General features: G+C 35.8%; 1 protein-coding gene across 24 annotated transcripts in view; it reads left to right on the top strand.

Moving 5' to 3' along the window:
- Nucleotides 1–20,332, top strand: part of KDM6A (lysine demethylase 6A) — a 162,341-nt gene extending 142,009 nt beyond the window's left edge. For 4 of the 24 annotated variants that reach the window (XM_072847703.1, XM_072847845.1, XM_072847801.1 and 1 more), the window contains 10 exons: nucleotides 1,614–1,678; nucleotides 1,785–1,859; nucleotides 3,734–3,885; nucleotides 4,900–5,014; nucleotides 7,136–7,323; nucleotides 8,579–8,720; nucleotides 14,179–14,305; nucleotides 15,267–15,437; nucleotides 15,700–15,778; nucleotides 17,795–20,331. In XM_072847703.1, the coding sequence (XP_072703804.1) occupies nucleotides 1,614–1,678; nucleotides 1,785–1,859; nucleotides 3,734–3,885; nucleotides 4,900–5,014; nucleotides 7,136–7,323; nucleotides 8,579–8,720; nucleotides 14,179–14,305; nucleotides 15,267–15,437; nucleotides 15,700–15,756 (1,092 nt within the window). In that variant the 3' untranslated portion in view covers nucleotides 15,757–15,778; nucleotides 17,795–20,331. Of the gene's footprint in view, nucleotides 1–1,613; nucleotides 1,679–1,784; nucleotides 1,860–3,733; nucleotides 3,886–4,899; nucleotides 5,015–7,135; nucleotides 7,324–8,578; nucleotides 8,721–14,178; nucleotides 14,306–15,266; nucleotides 15,667–15,699; nucleotides 15,817–16,407; nucleotides 16,546–17,794 lie in introns of those variants that run through there. The other 20 variants (XM_072847789.1, XM_072847806.1, XM_072847830.1 and 17 more) reach the window with 12 other exon arrangements.
- Nucleotides 20,333–21,026: the final 694 nt, after the last annotated feature.

The following is a 21,026-nucleotide window of genomic DNA, read 5'->3' as shown; positions in this document are numbered from 1 at the left end:
TAAAAAGATTAGGCTAAGGTGGAACTAAGACAAAAAGTTATTCTTGACCAGCTGTTAATTAGAAAAATGCAGTTTTCACTGCCATTACACAGAAACAGCAATGGTTTCAGTAAGAAAGGGAAGAGGAATTCTAAATTTAAACTTTGTGCATTGGAGGAAAGGATTAGAAACAAATTAATCGGTAGTTGAAGAAAAGAGAAGGGAAGGTAGTCACAAGGTTTTGAGCAATACTGACACAGGATGAGGAAAAGAAACAGGAATACCATTGGGAAGTGGGAGCACTGAAGTAATCAAGAGCTCGGGACATAAATGGGATTTTTCTTCCTGTGCAGTGGTAATAAATTTCAGTAGGATATCAAATGAAGTTTTCTGGTGCCCCTTCAACAGTTGCACCAGCACTGTATTCTTGAACATCATTCCAGAGGGGCTGGAGAACATTATATACATAGCATTCCAGTGAAGTACATGTTCAATAATGTACATAATTGATCAAGTTCCAGCTTGTCAGCAGGAAAACCTCAGCTTTGGTTTTGCACCAAGAAGTGAACTGCAGGTTTTTCTGATTATTTATTTTCCTCTGTTACAAATTGGTGGTAAAAATGTAACACATAAAATTTTCAGAATGATGATTTTAATTTTTCCTTTGGAAATCAAAAAGACATTGTTTCAAGAGTACGTGTCCTTTACCTAACACTGCTTTGACCTGTCCTCAGGTGACTTTCCACAGTGTTCAAATGAAAGCCTTGTTTCTTCTTTCTACAGACACAATCCTCTTGGCTTGCCCTAAGTGATCATTTTTTTTTTTATTCCTCTAACAACTATTACATTGCTTTTTTAACATGTCTTGCAGTATTGGATAAATCCATCATCACTAGGTTCCTTTTTGTTTCTCTTTGTCCTTCATTCAAAGGATGAATAAGACTTTCTCAGGTACATAGGGCACACTGACATTTAACAACAATCCCATTCAAAGCCAGAGATCTTTGGATAGCCTCCAGGCAGTACTTTCCTCCTTTTTGTCTTATTCTTTTTCCTTCTACTTGACAAAAAAGAAGTCTTTAGAATAGGGTTTTGAGCCCACTCTGCTAAAAAGTTAAAATTACATCATTTAATATTGGTTAGATTTTTTTCCACTAGTCATGGTCCTAGCTACTGCAATGCTAAAATAGCATATGGCTATGAAAAATTAAAAAGATTTTATATATAATGGATTTTATAAAATTAATTTTATAAATATTAGTCATCCTAGTTTCATATTGGGAGACCTGCTTGACTTTTAAGGAACAGGAGTTGTAACTGTAATGTAGGCTAGCAGAAATGTGTACAGTGTAGACATTTTCTGTTGTCCTGGCCTGAGCTTCACTGAATTTGTAGTCATGAAGAATTTTTTGCAATGGCTTTTGACTAATAACTTTTTTAAAATTTATTTTCTTAACAGTAATATTCACATAAAATCTTAGATACAGATAGTTTAAAGATTGTACCAGCATCTTGAAACAAAGGTACTTATGTCTGTGAACATGTTATCACTTTATACCTATATGTTTTATATATATTCTTACTTTTATGTTTATTTATATGTATAAAAACATTTCCACAATTGCATTTTATAGGAGGAAAATGAGAAGAAGAGTCACCACAAGGACCACTCAGATAATGAGTCCACATCTTCTGATAAGTAAGTATGGTATAACTGTGATAATTCTGTAGTTGGTTTTATGTGGGTTTTTTTTTTACATCATTCCCATTTTCACATTCACCTATTACATTTTTTATATTTGCAGCTCTGGGAGGAGGAGAAGAGGACCTTTTAAAACAATCAAGTTTGGGACCAACATTGACCTGTCAGATGACAAAAAGTAAGTTGATTACAGTTTGTCCTGCTCACAGTGGTATTCTACAGTATGATACTCCTTCTGCAAAACCAATGCATTCTTCTTAGACATGTCAGTCTGTTGATAAACCCAATTCCAGTTGCACGCTCCATTTCCACAATTAAATTGTTACCTTTGGTCTTTTAGCTGTTGTTAAGAGTTCTTCTCACCCTAAAATCTCTTTTCAAGCTTTTCTTCCCAGAATCTTTATTTTTCCAGAAATGAACTTAAACAACCATCAGAAACTGTTCTTTCTAGTCCTCCTTCTAATACAGTCCCATTGTTTCATTCTGAGGCTTTAAATTGTTTGCTTACAACTTTAATTACTTCTGACAATACCAAGTTTTCAGTCTTTGCACAGAAATTGTAAGATTAAAGGTTTTTTCTTTTTTGTTTATCTGGATTTTTGTTACTTGGTTTTTGTTTCCTTTTGTTCCTACTGTCACCCTTTCTGTTTCCACTTTTTCATAGCTCTTGCTTCTCTGTCCAGGAACAGGATTCAAAATACGTAGTAAAGACCAGACCAATGCTTACCTGTGGATAAGCCATGATACCTCTGCCAGAACCTCAAAAAAAAAAAGAAAAAGGAATAAATAGTGTATTTTTTAAACTACATATCTTTCTGTGAGTAGATGAAGGTAGCTCAGAAAAACATCAGAAAGTATTAGAAATACTCTGAAAGCTTTTTTTTTTTTTTTTTTTTGTCCAGTAATAATTTTTTATTTGGCTCACTCTCTAGTTAGTATATATTTCCATAAAAGTTCCAGCAGGTCTAGGCTGTCAGTCCTGCCAGCTGCAGTACAAAAATTCTGATCTACTTCAATCATTAGGGCAGAAGAAAAGGTTATGGTGTTTGAAACTGGGGAATAAGGCCTGCTTAAGATGCTGAGGTCTTTTGTGGTATACTCACTGAAAGATCAATGTGTGTACGTATGTATGTGATTAGAGATTGTTATAAAATTTTAAATATTGATGCTGTTTTTTTCTAAAGAAAATTCCATCTGTAGATACAAAATTATTGCTAATAAACTGGCACTTGGAGCAAACCATTGGGAGAGAGACTTTAAATTAACCTAAGCATAACTAACCTGAGGCTCATAGGGAATTGGATTTTGATACTTTAAATAGTTCTTGTAGGATCGCAGGTAGATGCCTGATCTTCTGATCTGCAGTCTCAGCTTTTGCTACAAAACTATCTTTCCCCTCAACTAGCCTGTCAGACTCATGATTATATTTGGAAATATTTTAAAATTAAGAGAGTAACACAGATACCTGGGTGACATCGCAGAGCTCCACACTTAAGTTCTGGGATTTTTGTGTTTGAAGATCTCTGTTTTTCTTAATGCAAGTATTCAGTTTCGTAGCACATGCACGTAGTTAACTTCATTCTTGGTCACAACAATTGTGTGCACAGGCTAAGGTATGTTTAGACAGTCTTCTTGACATATGTTTTAGCATCATATCGTTTAGCTCTTGAAGGCATGGTTAACAGTTTCTGACTGGCTTAGAGTGTGAGGAGAGCAGAGCTCTGTTTTCACTTGAAAAAAATGCACACTGAGGTGTAAATTGGAAGCAGAATTTTCTGGCAGTATAGCAGCAGGCTGGCTAACTGCAAGAGTGAGTCTGCTTGCCCTGGCTTTTAGCTCACCCTTAAATGAAATTGTCTTTGAAATTTCTGTAACTATCAAGTAAGGGTATTGCATTGTCTCAACTTTCCTCTTAAGAGATGCTGAGTTACCTCAAAGTAGGTTGTCTGCTCTTTTATCTCCTATGCTAACCATTTTTTGAAAATGTTTATATTTCTCAGACTCTTCTAAGAGTTTTAGGGATTCACGGTTTGTCGATTTGCTATTTTGTTGCAGGTGGAAGTTGCAACTCCATGAACTGACAAAACTTCCTGCTTTTGTACGTGTGGTATCAGCAGGAAATCTTCTAAGCCATGTTGGTCATACCATCCTGGGCATGAACACAGTGCAGTTGTACATGAAGGTTCCAGGAAGCAGAACACCAGGTCAGTATAATCTCTTTGGACTAAAAAAATCAGGTTCTACTGCTGTGGTATTGATTTAACTGCACTGCAGATTTTCCATATCTTACAGCATGCCTAAACATGATAAAATTGTACATATTCAGTATTTTTTTAATTTCTTGTGTAACTGAACTCTGCATGTATGAAGTACTAAATTACCTTATAGTGGAAATTTCTGGATTTCTGCAGTGCTAGGTAATTACCATACTAACCTCTTGCATGCAATACTGGATTCTTTAAGGGGAAAGAAAGGATAGGTTTATATACTTGGACAGTATTTGTATTTTACATGCCCTGAAAGTTTTTATAGGCTTCCAAAGTAGGTCTTGTGCAATCAGAGAAATCAGTATACTTTTACTTTCTAGATTCTTTATTGGCTGAGGATAGGACTCAACCCTCCATAATGAATAGTGCTGTGTTGGGGCACTGGACTGAGACTTGAGGAATCTGGACTAAATTTCAGGGTCTTTTTTTCTGAAGTACAACTTTAGATAATTCCGTTAGGGATTATGGCTCAGTTTTCCAGCTGTCAAAAGAAGATAAAATACTGGCATTTCTACATTGATTTTGAAAGCTCTTAGAGACAGATTTTCTTACTACTTGTCTATTCAGTGCCTGAAGTCATGAAGTTTTGCTCCTGACTGGAACTGTCAGGGACTATCATAAAACACAAAATCTAAGCTTCAGCATCTTGAAGCATTTATTTTTACAAAAAGGGAACTGCTGAAGTATTGGTCAGATTTGCAAGATTGGTAGTTCCAGCTTTTTATTTGCCACGAACTAACAAAAGCGAGCTTCTCTTGTCACTGGTAGCTTAATTGCATTTCTTAACGCTGTGAAGCACCTAAATAGTGTGTTTAAGTGTCATATAAAAATATGTACAAATACTTAAACTATGATATAGGGTTTTTTAGTAATTGTAACTTTGCATTTTCATAGCGTTATTTTGATAGATCAGCCTTACGTAAAGTGTGTTTATTTTTCTCTAAATTTCAGGTCATCAAGAAAATAACAACTTTTGTTCAGTAAATATAAATATTGGTCCAGGTGACTGTGAATGGTTTGTTGTCCCTGAAAGCTATTGGGGTGTCATGAATGACTTCTGTGAAAAGTAAGCTGGGCATGCTGTTTTTCTCTATTTTTATCAAGTTCTCTGTGCCTTTCTCAGACCTAAGGGGGGAAAATTATTGAGGGTGTTGTAAGAGGACATTATTTTACAGGTTTTCCATATAGTCAGAAAAGTCTTTTAAAATAAGTCAAAATGCAAAATCTAGAATTTATACCAAATATGACATTTGTACAATGTACAGAAACTTGGATTGCTTGTGATAGCTTTGCTCTCAAGAGTTAATGTTAGGTCCATTATTTGTTTTTTTTGAACACAGGAATGAAGGAAATAGAAGAAGTTAGAGATTGGTAGTAGCAAATACTCATCTAGGTTCAAGATTCAAATTTATACTACATTAAGGAGGATCAGAAGTTTACTATAAGCATAGGCTGTCTGCTACCAATGTGTATTATGTGGCATCAATCCAGTTTTCGTAGTAGTAACATTTCCACATCAGAAAATCCATCATAGTCCTTGCTGTTTATCTAGGCACTCTATCATGCATATTAAAGCTGACCGCTCCTATTACCAAATGGTGATGCTTTTGTAATGCCTTCTAGGGCTATTGCAGTGGAGTGACGGAACAAAGTTGGGGGTGAAGGAGTTGGGGTTTTGTTTTGTTTTTTTAGGAGTGATGGAGTAAAGTATTTTCCTGGTGATATATGCTGTTAATCTTTATTATGATTAATGTACATGTTGTACACAAGCAAGTACAGAGTCACTGGTATTTTGGCATGGTTTCTTGCTGCACCTAGAGGGAGAGCTTAGTTTACTCAGACCCCAGGAGGTGTCATGACATGCTTTGCATACACTTAGATATTTGTAGCTTGCAGGAAAAGTTGAGGTGTACTGACTGTTGGGGGAAATACTCAGCCAGCTCTAAGACTGGGGTTTCTGTGTTGTGCCTTGTGTTGAGTGGATGCTTTAAAAACAAACAAAGCACACACACATACACATGCACACACCCCACCCCACCCAAAAATTAAAAAAAAAAAAAAAAAAAAAAAAGAGAGAGAGAGGAGGAGCAATTGTGTCCCCTAATCATGCTAGTATTCAAGCGGTAGCCTCTGAAGCTGATCTTATGGGAGAACTTTTTTTTCTTATCTTGCCCAGTTAAAACTGGACTAAGCTCTTGACTTTTCTTCAGAACTTTTCCAGAGCTCTGCAAATTCATCTCAGTGTCTCTGTACTCTGTATTTTCTGCCTATCTACTGACAGCTGTTCTTATTTCATTCACCTTTACAAAAATTAGCCATCTCAAAATTGTAATTCCACTGATGCAATTGCAATGTCTCTGATGACGGCATGCCTTTTACCTCCATGACACTATCCTCCTGAGGGTGACAGAGAAATTAAGATCTTGGTAACCTCATAAAATGTCTAGAGTGCCTGATAGAGGCACTGAATTGTCTTTGAAAACTGTAAATTGCGAATGATCTGTCATGGTGCAGTAGAAAAAGAATATAAAATTGGGATAAGGATGGGAGAGAAGTATGTATTTTGCATAACCATAGTGGAAGAGTTTGTGCTTAGGAAATCCATATGGAGGTATTTTCTCATGCTTCTCAGGAGGGTCGACATTTCTTGGCTGAATATAGCCTAGACCTGTGGATCACAGTTGAGATGGTGCCAACAGGTTGCTTGTTGTGTGGACAAGCTTCACGTGCATACGCTGACAGTACGAGTACATGGTTGGCATCGTTCAAAACAGAAAGCATTCTTAAGAGCTGGTATGGTCTGTATATAAAATCAGTCACTGGTTAAAAAAGCAGCATTTGACAGCAGTGTCATGCTAGATCTGACCAGGGATTTCTCTTCCTCAGCATTAATAAAATACTGGGAAATTTAAAGGAAAACAGAACATAACTGGAAGCCATAAACTGACTTCACATGGGCAGCCCGATAGTTAAGTGTTTTAATGTATTGCAGGATGTGAAATGTGGAATTAGGATCAGGAATTTTGTAGATGAAACTTTCCTTTTGACTAGTTCTCCTGGGTCACTGATTAGATGCTGAAAGCATTTATCGTGGTGATCAGTTTTTACAGGTAATTTCATTGAAGTATCAACCACTAATATGTCTGCTGATAAATGCTGAAGACTTTTATTTTTCCTGTTGTTTCAGGAATAACATGAATTTCCTAATGGGATCTTGGTGGCCAAACTTGGAAGATTTGTATGAAGCCAATGTCCCAGTTTATAGGTTTATTCAAAGACCAGGGGATTTGGTGTGGATAAATGCTGGCACAGTTCATTGGGTTCAGGCTATCGGTTGGTGCAACAACATTGCGTGGAATGTTGGCCCTCTTACAGGTATGGTTGAACAGTGCCTGGGCTAAACTACATAATTGAGTAATACTATACTACATATGCCACAGAACCCGCCATTTTTTACTAATTTACCATGTTTTACTAGATTAAAAAAACTGAACGTACTGTATTTTATAACATTATGTGTTGAAGCTTTAAATAATTCCATTGGTAAGAGGACGTGAAAGCAGCAAGAATGCAGTCTTTGCACTCATCCATTTAATGGACTTGTAAAAATTACAATCGTGTAGCAAACACTAGCAGAATAAAATATTTAGATTAATTAATGCATTCTGTCTTGTAGGCCATTTCTTAACTTTTTCTCCCAAAATTTTTTTCTACCCAGCAGACTGTGCTATAACTTGTGTATGAGTTGAGGACTTGTCCAGTATAAATTTTTCAGGACAACTGATGCCTAATTGCTCTTCAGTGAAGGCATCAGGAAATGTGAACAATTGTAAAATTTTGTTCATAAGGGAATATTAGGTTTTTCAGACCTACTAATCTAGAAGTTTTCAGTTTTGAACCATGGTCTTGGAAGGTTTTTAGAAGTGAGAATGGAAGGAAATTTCACAGCTAAAATGAGATTCTGTCAAGCATTTGAACAGAATGTACTTCCAAAAAACTCCCATTTTCTTAATTAGTTTAAGGTGTGTCTTTATTTCATGATGATGCAATAAATAGTGTATCTCCAGAATTGTATGATTGACTGATACAGAGCTCACATGTTCAATCGCAGTAAATTTTGTAAAACATTTTTTAAAAAAGGGTGGGGTGAGTAGGCTGCTTAATGAAAAAGTCTGACTCATTGCAACAAATCTCTCAAGGTGCAGTCTTCCTTTTCAATACAAATTATATACCACAGCATTGTAAAATTACAATAAAGAGTGAATAAAGTGAGATGCATACATTTCAAATTTAGGTGTTTTTTTTTTTTTTAATCTGAAATACTTGAAAATTTATTAAGGAACCCTTTTTGAAATATTACTGTCTTCACCATAGAAATTGAACGCTCATCAGTAATGTGTTTTCACAGGTAGTTGTTGCTGCTGTGGTATTGCACATTCTTTTAACATCATAAATACACTTTTTAAAAGAAATTTTATAGAATTCAAGTGTAGTTGGAATGAATGGGTCATTGCGAATGAAGTTTAGCACTAAAATGTATAAATTTTTATTATAATAAAATTATTTTGGCTCCAGTTAATATTTATTTCTTAACTTGACTAATTGCTTCTGTAATTTTATTTTTGTATAGCCTGTCAATATAAATTGGCAGTGGAACGGTACGAGTGGAATAAACTGCAGAGCGTAAAGTCCATAGTACCCATGGTTCATCTTTCATGGAATATGGCTCGAAATATCAAGGTCTCAGATCCAAAGCTTTTTGAAATGATAAAGTAAGTTTTACTTATTGAACATTTACTGTACCCATTCCTACTTCAAGCATAAAACAGTAGTTGATTTGTAAGTAACCCTTTGTAAGAGTTTTCCATTCCTGAGAATCAAACCAAAATTATTTTATATTCTGTTTTTCAAAGAATCCATTTATAGATATCATTAATTTTATTATGTTGTATTTGATGTTATTGTGGCCTAGCTTTAGAAAGATGTAATTAACTTTTTTGTTAAATACGCCATAGACTTAATACAGCAGTTTACAGAAACAGTTGCCTTAGATGACAAAAGCTGTTCACAGTACATACCATAAGAAATAACAAAATTAGGTCATCAACCCAAATATTAGAACTAGAATGTTTAGTCATTTTTACAGAAAAGTTAAACTTGATTTTACATTTCTAGAACTTCTAGTTAGTGCTCACACACTGTCATTTGGAGATCCAGTATAAATGTTTTAAATAAAGGCAAGTAGGAATTTGAAAGCCTCCTTCCCTTTGCTCTTTCTTCTGAACAATGAAGTAATTGATGTGTAAAATGATAATTGAGTTTAGTGACATTTCTCATACGCATATTCCAAAATGCAAGAATATTCCAGGCTCAGAGCATCTTTAGTAATTTTCTTTAAAGAGTTCATCTTCAAGCAGATAGAAATCATATTGCAGCACCATTATACCTAGTTGAGGAATGAATGGACATTTCAGCATATATCGTAGGTTTGTCCTAAAGAAAGTGGGGGAATGAATTCCAAAGCAAATGACTCATCATGAGAATACTCTGGTAGCAGCACTCTGTTTTCCTTAAGCCTACCAAAGGAGCTTCTAGCTTGAGCGCTTCTTAGTCTTTTCAACATACTGGATCTATAAGCATTGAATCCTTTTATAATTTGCCTTGAAATAGACCTTTAAAAAAATAGATGGGTTAACTTGCAAAAAAAAAAGCAAAGAAAAAGAATTTCTTGTTTTCCCCCAGTAGGATTTATTGATGACATCTGAGTGAGACACCTTTTTATAGTAGGAATTTAATTTAGGCTTGAACATCTGTTTCAGAGCAGTGGAATTAGTGAAATGGTAACTTTGTAAGGACCAAGAATGTTGGAAGTTGAAGGGAGAGGAGGAGGTTTGTAGTAACTATAAAGCTAGATTTTGGAATAGCATTTATGTGTGAATACTTTCTTAAAATCTAGTAACTAATATCTAGGGTAAAGAAGATCTTTGCTGAAGGCTTGACAGTCCTGCCCCTTCAATTAAGCTATTAGTGCTCATAGTCAGGATGCCAGCTGTCATAAAAGGGAGAGGAGAAACTGAATAGTTAGAAATGAGAAACGGGGAAAAGAAACAGGTGTGGGAGGGAAGAAGCCAAAAAGTCCATTTAAAAACAAAAACAAACAAACAACAACAAAAAACCCCAAAACAAACAAAAAAACCCCCAACCAAAACCACAAACTTATTTCACAATTATCTTTATTTATCTTCCCAAGCCCAGCAGGCATCTATTGTAAAGCTTGAAACAGTTCTGGAATGTTTTTGGCAAAATATGATTTCAATATTTTGGCACCTGTATTTTGCATTTGCACAAGTTCGGGCGTTTTTTTGCCATGGTTTAGGCTTAAAAGAAGAAAAACGTGACTGAGCATAGCATCCTTCTCCAAGACAATCTCTTAAAATGTCGTGAAGAAACATAGAGGACAAAATGGTTGTTTCCTATTGTCTTGCTGGCTGGCAGCAGCTGAGCTTGAGAGACACCTAAATTTTAGGTGTACATTACAAATAAACAAAGATGCTGAGGAGCAGCTACAAACTTTGGTCTTGCATGCGTTTGCTTTTTCCAGTCTACTGAAACTGCTTCCAGTTTACTTGCATTAAGCCCTCCATCCAAGTTAGTTGTCAGCCAAATCCCAAGTTCCGTGCTATGTGTGCAGAGGGGAAGAAGATCCAATGATGAGCTCTGGTTTGTAACGTGTAGTAGCAGTAACCTGAGATAACTCTTCGTTGTGGCCACTTCTATAGTTACGGTATAGCTGTTACTAGAAATGGATGGCACCAGAATGACCTTGGCTTTATAAGCATACTGGAAATACAGAAACCTTCATGAATCTCCTTAAGATAGGAAAGCAGTTGCATAATTTTCCTACGGACTACTTGTAGCCGGCAAGTAGCTATTGTGCACTGCTCCTGGACTTATTATGTACAAAATATAGACATTTGTGTGTTTATATGTGTGTGTGTGTGTATGTATGCATGTGTATAAAAACACTTGCGAAACAGTGATTTTCTGATACAGATGGTTGAATTTCATCTTGAACAGCTGACTTTTCATTTGTCATCAGGAAAAAAAAAATGTATCATTGACACAGCTGTCATCTTTTTGCCAAAATGCAGGTCTGTATCTAAAATTGCATGTCAAAGATATCTGGTGTTTAGGTAGTTTGACTTCTGTCTCTGGGGCTTCTTAGGTATCGGAATAGTACAAAAGAATAGCTCTTGGAAAATGATAAAAAGTAGTTTGTAATTCCAATTTGAAAGATAAATACGAATATGTCTTACTGGGTTATGTGAGAGTAACCACTACATAGGCAGTAAACCGAAATTTAAGCATACATATAAATATTGGGAACCAGATTAATGATGAAAAGAAATAGAACAGTAGTAGGGAAAAAATAATAGAAGGAAACTTTGCTTTTGAAAGAAATCTGAAGCCTCCTTATATTTTTAGTTAATGTGCAACTTGGTGCTGTCTTGCTAGATAAAAGACAAAGAGCAAAAACTGAAGCTTTCTCATGAAATGTTTTTAAAGATGTGATATTAACAGTAGAATCATGAGCGGGAACACAGGCAGACAGAATGATTTAAAACTTGACTGAGGGAGCGCAACCCTCAAGAAAAGAAAAATTAACCGCAAACCTCTTAGATGGAAGCTAGAAGGACTTTTACAAATGCATCTGAGAAAGAGAAGAATTCTAGAGGTAGTGGGAACATCGTAATAAAGGCTTAAAAAATTAATTCCAAAGTAACTGAAATACTAAGTTCTTTTACAAAAATAGTTTTAGAAACTTAAAAGAACATGACATGGGAGAAATATTTTGCACAAAATCATGAGGCCAGATAAAATACATTTCGGTATCAGTAGGGAAGATGTATTACTGAAAGATATGAAGAGGTCAGTTTTGGATTGCCATTGGGATGGTCTGCAGACTTCGAAAAGTGTTACTGGATATCTAAGTATTCAAACAGGTTTCTCACTGCCCTTCTAGAATAAATCAGGATGGTGTGCATTTTAATATCTTCTTCTCTTAAATATTTGAACTTGACTGAGCTTGATTTACTCATACTCCTTCATACCATACCTGTAAAGAATTTGAGAGAGAGCAATGGTCCAGATTTTCTTTTAACTGAATTCTTACTGTACAAGAATAAAAGCAGGCCTACAATAGTAAAAGCTGACAGTTTAACTTCTACATTGTGACTCTGCTAGACACCTTTTTGGTTTTCTTTAGGCTTCCCATACTTTAGGAAATTGTGCATTTTCAAAGTGATACTTCGTATGCTTTCTCCCATTCTTTGACAGCATGAAATAATTAATGTTTACATTTTCAAGTGCCATTACTAGGATCTGAATTTTACCCAAGGAGGGGAAATTCACCTTCTAGCTATTGTTTTCGGCTTTGGTTGTAAATGTGGAAAACATTGCAGCGGTGTTATATGTGCGTTACATTTTGGGCAATTCTTTCTTCACAACTGTAACACTAGAAAACTGTTCAAAAATAACGCTTTGAAAACCCTTTGGAAGCCAAGAGTGGAGAACAATGGTGGCAACTGCAGATGTGCTTCCAGTTGCTCTTTAGTATACCCAAAGATTTTTCCAGTTAACAGCAGAATGGTAGCTTTTAAGTTTATTTGAAATCAGGCTGTGTTGCATAAAAGAATGCTATACCAAAGTTACTGAACTTGTCAGAAGCACATCTACATTAGCCTGACACTCAAGTGAATTAATACAAGATCTACCACATATGGTTGGCCTTAGCATCCTAAGTCCCATTAACATCAAACTTTGGAAGTGTTGAATGAGTTACAGCTAAATGAGCTGTTTAATTTTCTTGAAATTCAGTGTATGAAAATACGATGTTTAACATAGAAACACGCTTTCAGTTTTGCATTATTCTTACAGTGAGGGTATTAATGAAGCTATAGACTTGTTTTTAGTGAAGATGAATGGTCTGAGTGTGAAACATCAAGAGGAGAGTATCTCAAAGTAAGCCTAAGATTCTGTTAACTACTTGGAAACACATTAAAGAAACTTTTTTTTTTTTAATACAGAACGTATATATTACATGTTTAAAGCTTTAGAATGGGAGAAGGATCAAGTTGAAAACATTTTGATAGAACTCTTGAGCACTTTGTTTTCTGTCCAATGTTTATTCTTCCCCTTACATTTTTTCAGTCTTCCCTCTGCATCTAATGAGCATGTAATGTAACCACCCTGTGGAGGAGAAAATTAAAGGCTGCAAAGGCTGCAGCTCAACTAAATAGGATAGCTGAGAGCTAAAAATTATTGTAAATAACATTGTAATTTAGAAATCTAGTGACCTATTTTGCCAACTTTTTTTAGAGAACCTATATAGTTCATACAGTGCTAGAAAACAAGTTACGTTTTCTAGTATGGAAGAGAACTATATAAAATTGTGAAGATAATTTTTTTTTTTCTTTTATCCTTTACAGAAGTATGGCAGGGAATTGTTGATTTTAATTTGACATTTGACCAGTTCTTTTCTTCATTCATAAAATAAGTGTTAAAATTTTTTTTCAATGTTAATTTTTTTCCTAAAAGGGACTTCCTTTTCTAATACCGACCTGTCTATTCTTTTTCCTTTTACACAGAAGAAGATACTTGTTGATAGATTTTATTTCCACTGTGTGCAGAGTGATTCCTGCCAGAACTTGGGTTTCCAGACAGAACTTGGGTTTTCAGTTTGGATAACTGAAAGTTTAGTAGTGTTGAGGAAGTAACAGGGTTTTCAGGATGTTAGTTAAAACAGTTCTTTGGGTAGGCTATAGTCTTTTACACAAAATGTAAACAGTTGTTTTGAACTTAGCAGTTCAAACTAACTTTTTGCTGATAAATTCATAGTTCAAAATAAAATGCATTAATTGCTTTTGAAAACACATTGCTTTATTGTGATTAAAAGAGCATTCATATGTTCCAGTGAAAAATGAAAGATATAGCCTGTTTGCAGGGCAAGGGGCAGTACTGAAATGGAGCAAATGTACACAGAGGTTCATAAGTATGTGGTCTAACTTCTGCGTAAGTCATGGGTCCAGTGATTCTTATTAGCCAGCTGTTTCTGAAATCCCAGAGGAAGAGGAAACTCCAGGTATAGGGTCTTGGAAGAAATTTCAGCCTACTTGAATCTTGCTGTGAAGTTGAATATTGAACTGAATGTACACCTGATCTTGGTTGCAGGTACTGCCTGTTAAGAACTCTCAAACAGTGTCAGACACTGAGGGAAGCTCTAATTGCTGCAGGAAAAGAGATTGTCTGGCATGGGCGAGCAAAGGACGAGCCAGCTCATTACTGTAGCATTTGTGAGGTCAGTAAAAATATGTTGGGCTTGTGTACTACTATAATATTTATTTAAATTTTGTCCTGTCTGTTGTTGTTGTTGCTATTTTAATTGTGCTTTTAAGTTGCAGCAACTGCTATATGCTATAAGCACATATATGTGATGTAGTACTGTCTTCAAAGAGCTTATCAAGCTGTTTTTCTAGACATGGGCTGTGTTTTACTACAGTCTCTTCCACAGTGCTTCCACAGCATTGTTATTCACTAGGTCGATTTTCAATTCTCAGTTATTATAAAAAGTTGTTATCCCTTCCTGCATATAATTTGATCTGCTGAGCTTCATTTTAAAGGTGTATCCGTCTTCATTTCAGAAGTCAACAACAGCCCCAAAAGAGAGAGAATTTAAGTATTTTTACTTAAAATACTTTTTTTACTATTTTTTAATTTGAGAGAATTTTCTCACAGGACATACATTTTTGCTGAAATTTTGATTCTACTTTCTGTTAATATTTCCTTTAAAGTATTGGATAATATTTTTCATGAAGCTTAAAACAAAATAAAATTTTCCTGCCCCCTGAAAATCAGTTTCTAGTTATCTTCTGACTCAGCCTCTTGGGCAGGATGAGCATGTGACTGAGTAGTAAGGAAATAAATCACAAACTTCTAAGGAAAATTAGGTATAGTTGTTATAAATTCTCACCTTACTGAATAACCCCTATTCAGAGTATGAATCCTGCTTTGTCAATATTGACCGAAAGCTATCCCACAGTGCTGTTCATGCAGACATCCTAAGTGTAATATTAGTGGTTTTACAATATTCCACTTCCCTGCCTGAGCCTTAGGAGGATAGATTTTCCCTGAACAAATCTTAATTTTTCTCTTTGCATGCACAGGGTAAAGGTGTAAATCTTAAAGAAAATACAGTTTTCATGGTTTAACTTTTAAAGAATGAAATTGTAATGGCTGACTTTCTGTTTCCTATCTAATAGGTGGAAGTCTTTGATCTGCTTTTTGTCACTAGTGAGAGCAATTCTCGAAAGACCTATGTTGTACATTGCCAAGACTGTGCACGAAAGATAAGCACGAACCTGGAAAATTTTGTGGTGCTAGAACAGTACAAAATGGAGGACTTGATGCAAGTCTATGATCAATTTACATTAGTAAGTCAAATTAATAAGTGGGTGCATAAGTACATTATTTGTAAAGCAGTTGTAGACTGTCTTGGTACTCCATTGTATGAGTATCGTGGACTTTCTGATTCAAATGGAGGTATGGGTTGTGTGTGATATTTACAGAACAAAACGCTGAAGAGTCAGAATTATGTGAAATAGTACAGTAACTTACTGCAGAACATAACCACTGAGTTTTCAGGAAAAGTATGATGTTACAATTCATAAAGTTGTGGCTTTAAAAATCCAATAGAGATCACCTGAAGACCATAACTGGATCAGATGGAGATGGGAAGAATCAGGACAGTGAAGCTTGGAGAAACTAGCACCAGGTTCAAGAGCATCTCTAATACATTGGTTGTGGTATGAAGTCAGTATAGCAGCAGAGCATCCTATGCACTCAGACCCCTTCCTTCCCCTTCCCCACCCATCCCCTCCCAAATCAGCACTGTCCTTCTGCTTAGCAAGTGGATGCTCTCAAACAGTTCTGTCTTTTGGCTTGGGGCCTCCTTTGCATTTCAATTTAAAGCAAAAAGCCTCTTTGCCATTTATAGCTTTGTGCTATATATGGCAGCCTCCTGCTTTGAACTGTGTCAGTACAACTGTCCTAACATTTCACCCAGGTTTCATTGTTTCAGGCAAAGATGGCTTGTTTGTAATCACAATGAAAGCGATGCTGGATTTATTTATAAGCCTTGCCTTTCTGTCAAAGGAGACAAACATTGGACAAAGCGTTATGAGTATTTCATGTTGAATTAAATACAACAGCCCAGAAACGGCTGTGCCTTTTTTGATTCATTTCCAGGTGCTGCAGAAAATGTATGTTTAGACAATTATTTCATGTAATGCTAGCATGATAAGTTGTGACCTTTTGAGCTAAGGCCTCAAGGTTCAGCAGTAGAGGCTGTCAAGAGTGCAGGACCATGTCCTCTGAATTTAATTCTCTTCCTTGGTCCTACAGAGCCTGAGGTGGTTGAACTTCAATTCATACTTCTAGGAGCCCATTGTCGTTATAGTTTGTGAAATACTGCAATTTCAAAGTGATGATCTGTTATAGAAAAGCATATAAATAAACACCTGTTCTCAGATACGTCATCCAGTTGAGTGGAAATGGGCACGAACATTTCTGTATGGAAAAGAGGGGGGAGGGAGGGGTATTTTGTTGTCTGTGTTTATAATATTATATAGCTAACAGTGATGATACTGTGCCTAGAACAAGGGTTCTCAACCTGTGAGTAGCTCCATCCCTCACGAAAGCCTATACTTGCAGCCCTAAAGGGTATTAATAATTGTTCTTTTGTGAAATTGGTGTGTACATTAATTTCTTTTAAAGGGGATACAATCTCGATTGAGAAGAGTCATAGCCTAAAAGTGACAGCTGTCAGATCTAGGAGAAGAGTTGAGGTTTGTTGCAAGTCACAGGACGAAGATAATCTCAGATGGCAAAGGTGCAATAGGCCTAACAGAGAGGGGTGAAGTATTGGGAGCAAACATGGGGATCAGCTAGTGTTAGTGTTTCATAGGTGGGTGCTACGGTATGATTTAAAGCGTCTTGAAAGACTGTGAGCTGCTTCTTGAAGGGATTCCACATCATGACAGGACTGATGAGAAGGAAGTGCCATCAAAGATTCAGTATTTTGATGGTAATGCCACAAAGTGCAATATTGGGAAATAGTTAGGTATCTTCTAGACCTTGTCTCCTGAAAGCAGGCAGGAACAGGACACCTAGCTTACTTCACGCTTGAGGCAGTCTGGTGTAGTCTTCCAGAATTTAAAACAAACAAACAAACAAAAATACCCCAAACACCCCCCCCACCCCCCAAAAAAAGAAAAAAAACCCCACAAAACTTTGTCCCCGTGTCAGAGAATCTGAGACCCTTTCCACAGATGTCCTAACTTCAGGGTTATATGTTATTGGGGGGGGGGGGGTGAAACCCACAAAGCATTTGGAGAGCCACAAATGGACAATCCCCCCCCATTGGTAAACAGGTTGAGAATCCCTGTTTTAGAGTATATAAGGATATATTTATACTGAGCCCACATGGAGCTCTTTGCTGCCACAATGGGACTTGTTTTCGCAGCTTGCATCGTATTAACACAGACATCCCCACAGCATACTCCAGTCTGCAGTATAGGCAAAATCCTAATGCAGAGCAGTCATAAAATAGGCTTTGTATTTGAGTAAGTTGGAAAAAAAATGCCAGTATCCACTCGAAAGAGTCCTGAAGTGTAAAAACCATAGTGTGTGTGGCTTTAAACTCTCATGGTTACAATTTGTGCAGGTCTTGGTTAAACAACTTGAGTTTTACACCCTTGTAGAAAAGGTAATTTAATGTTTTCTTTTTCAGGCTCCTCCATTGCCATCCTCCTCATCTTGACATTTTTTTCATGGACATTAAATGAAAACTTTTCTGATATTCAGGAAGTGACCCAGTTCTGCACCACTGATTTTTGTAGCTATCCCGTAAGGCTGCTGGCTGAAAGCTGTGTCTATGCAACCTTCCAAGTGCGGAGTGTCAACCAACTGGACAGGAGAGAGCACTGCCTCCTACTCCAGAACTCAAAACAAATAAAGCTCATCCAGCTGTACTTAAAAAAAATAATTCCATGTTTTGTATATATCTGACAAAACTGGCAACATTATACAGACTACTGACTTGAAGACCACCTCTTTTGTATTTCTCTGTTTCTGGGCTGATGAGTTGGTTTCATCCATTTTTCCCCTTCAGAATTTCCCTTGGAAAAGTACTAGCTTAGCTGGTCATTTCTTTGTAAGGTAGTTAGAAATTTTAAGTCTTTCTTTGGGCAACTTTTTTTTTTTTTAATGTGAAGAGTTAGGTGATATAAATTTTTTACTGCTTTTATGTTTTTCTGTCTTGTTTTGAAACCATGACGGTTACACTTTTGGTTCCTAAATAAAATTTAAAACAATTAACAGCCAAGTCACAAAGATAAATGGGTTGCACATAGACTAAGGAATAAACTTCAGATTTGTGATTTTTGTTTCTAATCTTGATGTAAATTTACACTATTTATAAATACATATTTATTGCTTGAAAATATTTGTGAATGGAATGCTGTTATTTTTTCCAGATTACCTGCCATTGAAATTTTAAGGAGTTCTGTAATTTCAAACACTACTCCTATTACATTTTCTATATGTAAATAAAACTGCTTAGCATTGTACAGAAACTTTTATTAAAATTGTTTAATGTTTAAAGTTTTTCTATTGTTTGAGTTTTAAAAAGATTTTATGTACAGTGCCCAGTTTTTGTTCTTTTTTGAAACTGATTATATATATTTTATATATACTCTTGTGCTTGTGTATATATATAATATATATAGAAACTCGAATATAAATATGTGTATAAAGATTTAGAGACTAAATTTTTCTCGTTTTAAGTTTTACATCTATGGTAGATTTGAGGTGTCTACTGTAAAGTATTGCTTACAAAAGTATGATTATTTTTAAAGAAATATATGGTATGTATCCTCAAGACATAAAATGACCTTCAGACTGGTTTATTGTTAAATTGCACTTTTTGCAATAACAGACCAATAAATAGTTGCTGCCAAAATGTAGTAGTAGAAAATAAGTAACGGCTAAACTTTAAAGCTCTCAAGAAAATACCAGCTTTGACAGGAAGTTTGGCACTAGTTTTAGAGGAATGAAAAAGGTGAATTTGAGTTTGGGTGGGGATGTTCTTTAGAATTCAACCAAATTGCAACTTATATATTACAGTATGTTCATTAACAATTTAAAAAGTTAAGACTGAATCATCTTGGCGTCATTGTTGACCCCAAAAAAGGACGTTGTTTTGTGGTATTCTATTGTATTTTCACATATTTTGTAATACGAATTCACTGGTAAACTTTTGAAGCACTAGGTTTATTTAGGACAAGTTTATAATATATCATTGTAACAGTTTGCAGTTTTAATGATGGTATTTATTTTAAGTTGCTCCTTTCTCATTAGCTTCTTGAAAATGCATTAAATCTAAATTTCAAAATTGATAGCTTTCTTATCGATCAGAGTTGACTGATGCAGAAGTTTCTGCATCAAACAATTTCTCATAATTTCTCATTAGTGGGGTATGTTAGTGATTGCATTGTTAAATTTTTTTGTAATCAATGTGAAGTGTTAAAGGCACAGAGCATGCTAATAGTTTCTTTTGAACAAAAAGAATCGCCTCTTACATTTGTAGCTTCAAACGAAGGGTGTTTTAATGAAGAATCAGTACAGCTTATCTAATGCTGTTACAACAGTTTAACCATAGTTATAAATTACTTTCTTGCTAGTTCTTACAACAGTTGGACAAAAGGGTATAGAGGTTAAAGAAAAGTATAACAAATGCTCTTGCCAGCAAAATTATCAACTAGCAGTTAGGAAGCCAGTATTTGCAGTTCTGTAAAGATGTAAGTCTCAGCTCTTGATAACAAACTCTACAAATCATAATTTTTTTACTTATGTATTTTATGCAGTCATAAATATTGTAATCTTGACGAACCATGCTGCAACTGAAAAGCTACTCCTTTACAGTAGTCTTCAACCCAAATAAAAGCAAGATAACTTACCTCAACTAATGGTAAACAAAAAGTCCTCGTTTCTCAGTGCTGTAAAAGAATATTGCTAACTAGGGACAGAGCTACTGTGCGCTAATCAAAAGGGCTTTGTACCTTTTCTCCCCTTTGGAAAAGAGGATATGCCATTACCAAGGAAGAAAATCTGTATTTCACCAATGAACAAGTAGACCAAATCAGTAGAGCATCAGGCAGTATTGCTCACTCTGCTTGAAGGTTTTGTCATGGATTTGAATTGCTGCAGGGCTTTAATATTTTGCAGTTTTCATACTTTTTAATTACACTATGCTCCTAACCGATGGACAGTTTTGATCTATAAGCTGCTATGATTTAGAACGCTTTTGTTTCATTTTATTAAAAAAGCACAAGTTAATATTTTATGAATTGTAATTATTACGAAGCACTTCTGCTTCTTAAATTACGAAGCTCATGATGCAAGTGAAAGATCTGTAATCTCTGGGTATTTCCAAGCGTTAGCAATTGGGTGTGGGGTGGGGGGGGCAGGAGTCTTAAGCTGAACGGGGAGGACTAACTCGCTTTCCAAGGAACCTCAGTCTTGGGGCCCTTGAGCTCCACAGCTGAGCAATACTGCAAGTGATTCTGATTTGCTTGTGGCTACAAATTACGGTAGCAGGCAAATTAAAGATCGCAAGCGTAAAAGGGTTAAAATGGCCAAAGACGTGGCATTTATTGCAAGAATTTTTGAAAGGTACAGACTAATAGAAAAAAGGCATTAGTAGGGGATGGATAAAACTAGAGATACAAATGGGTGTTTAAAAACACAGTAAAAAGTTGAATTAAAGATCAGAGGGAATTAGAAATAAATAGCAATATTTGCTACTGAACTGTGGATCTGAGAACTGTCCTGGAGGAGCATGACAACAGAGGGATCCCATAAATGGGGAGGGGGAATAGTTGCATGTTTAAGTTCTTCTGTAAATATATTCAACAGAGCATTTGATTTTTAAGCTTTCCTTCAGGTACATAACTTGGGAGCAG

The sequence above is a fragment of the Ciconia boyciana genome, chromosome 1 (assembly GCF_034638445.1).
Source record: "Ciconia boyciana chromosome 1, ASM3463844v1, whole genome shotgun sequence".
Taxonomy (NCBI): Eukaryota; Metazoa; Chordata; class Aves; order Ciconiiformes; family Ciconiidae; genus Ciconia; species Ciconia boyciana.
Note: the sequence above shows the minus strand (reverse complement) of the source record. Positions and strands in the feature narration are given on the sequence as shown.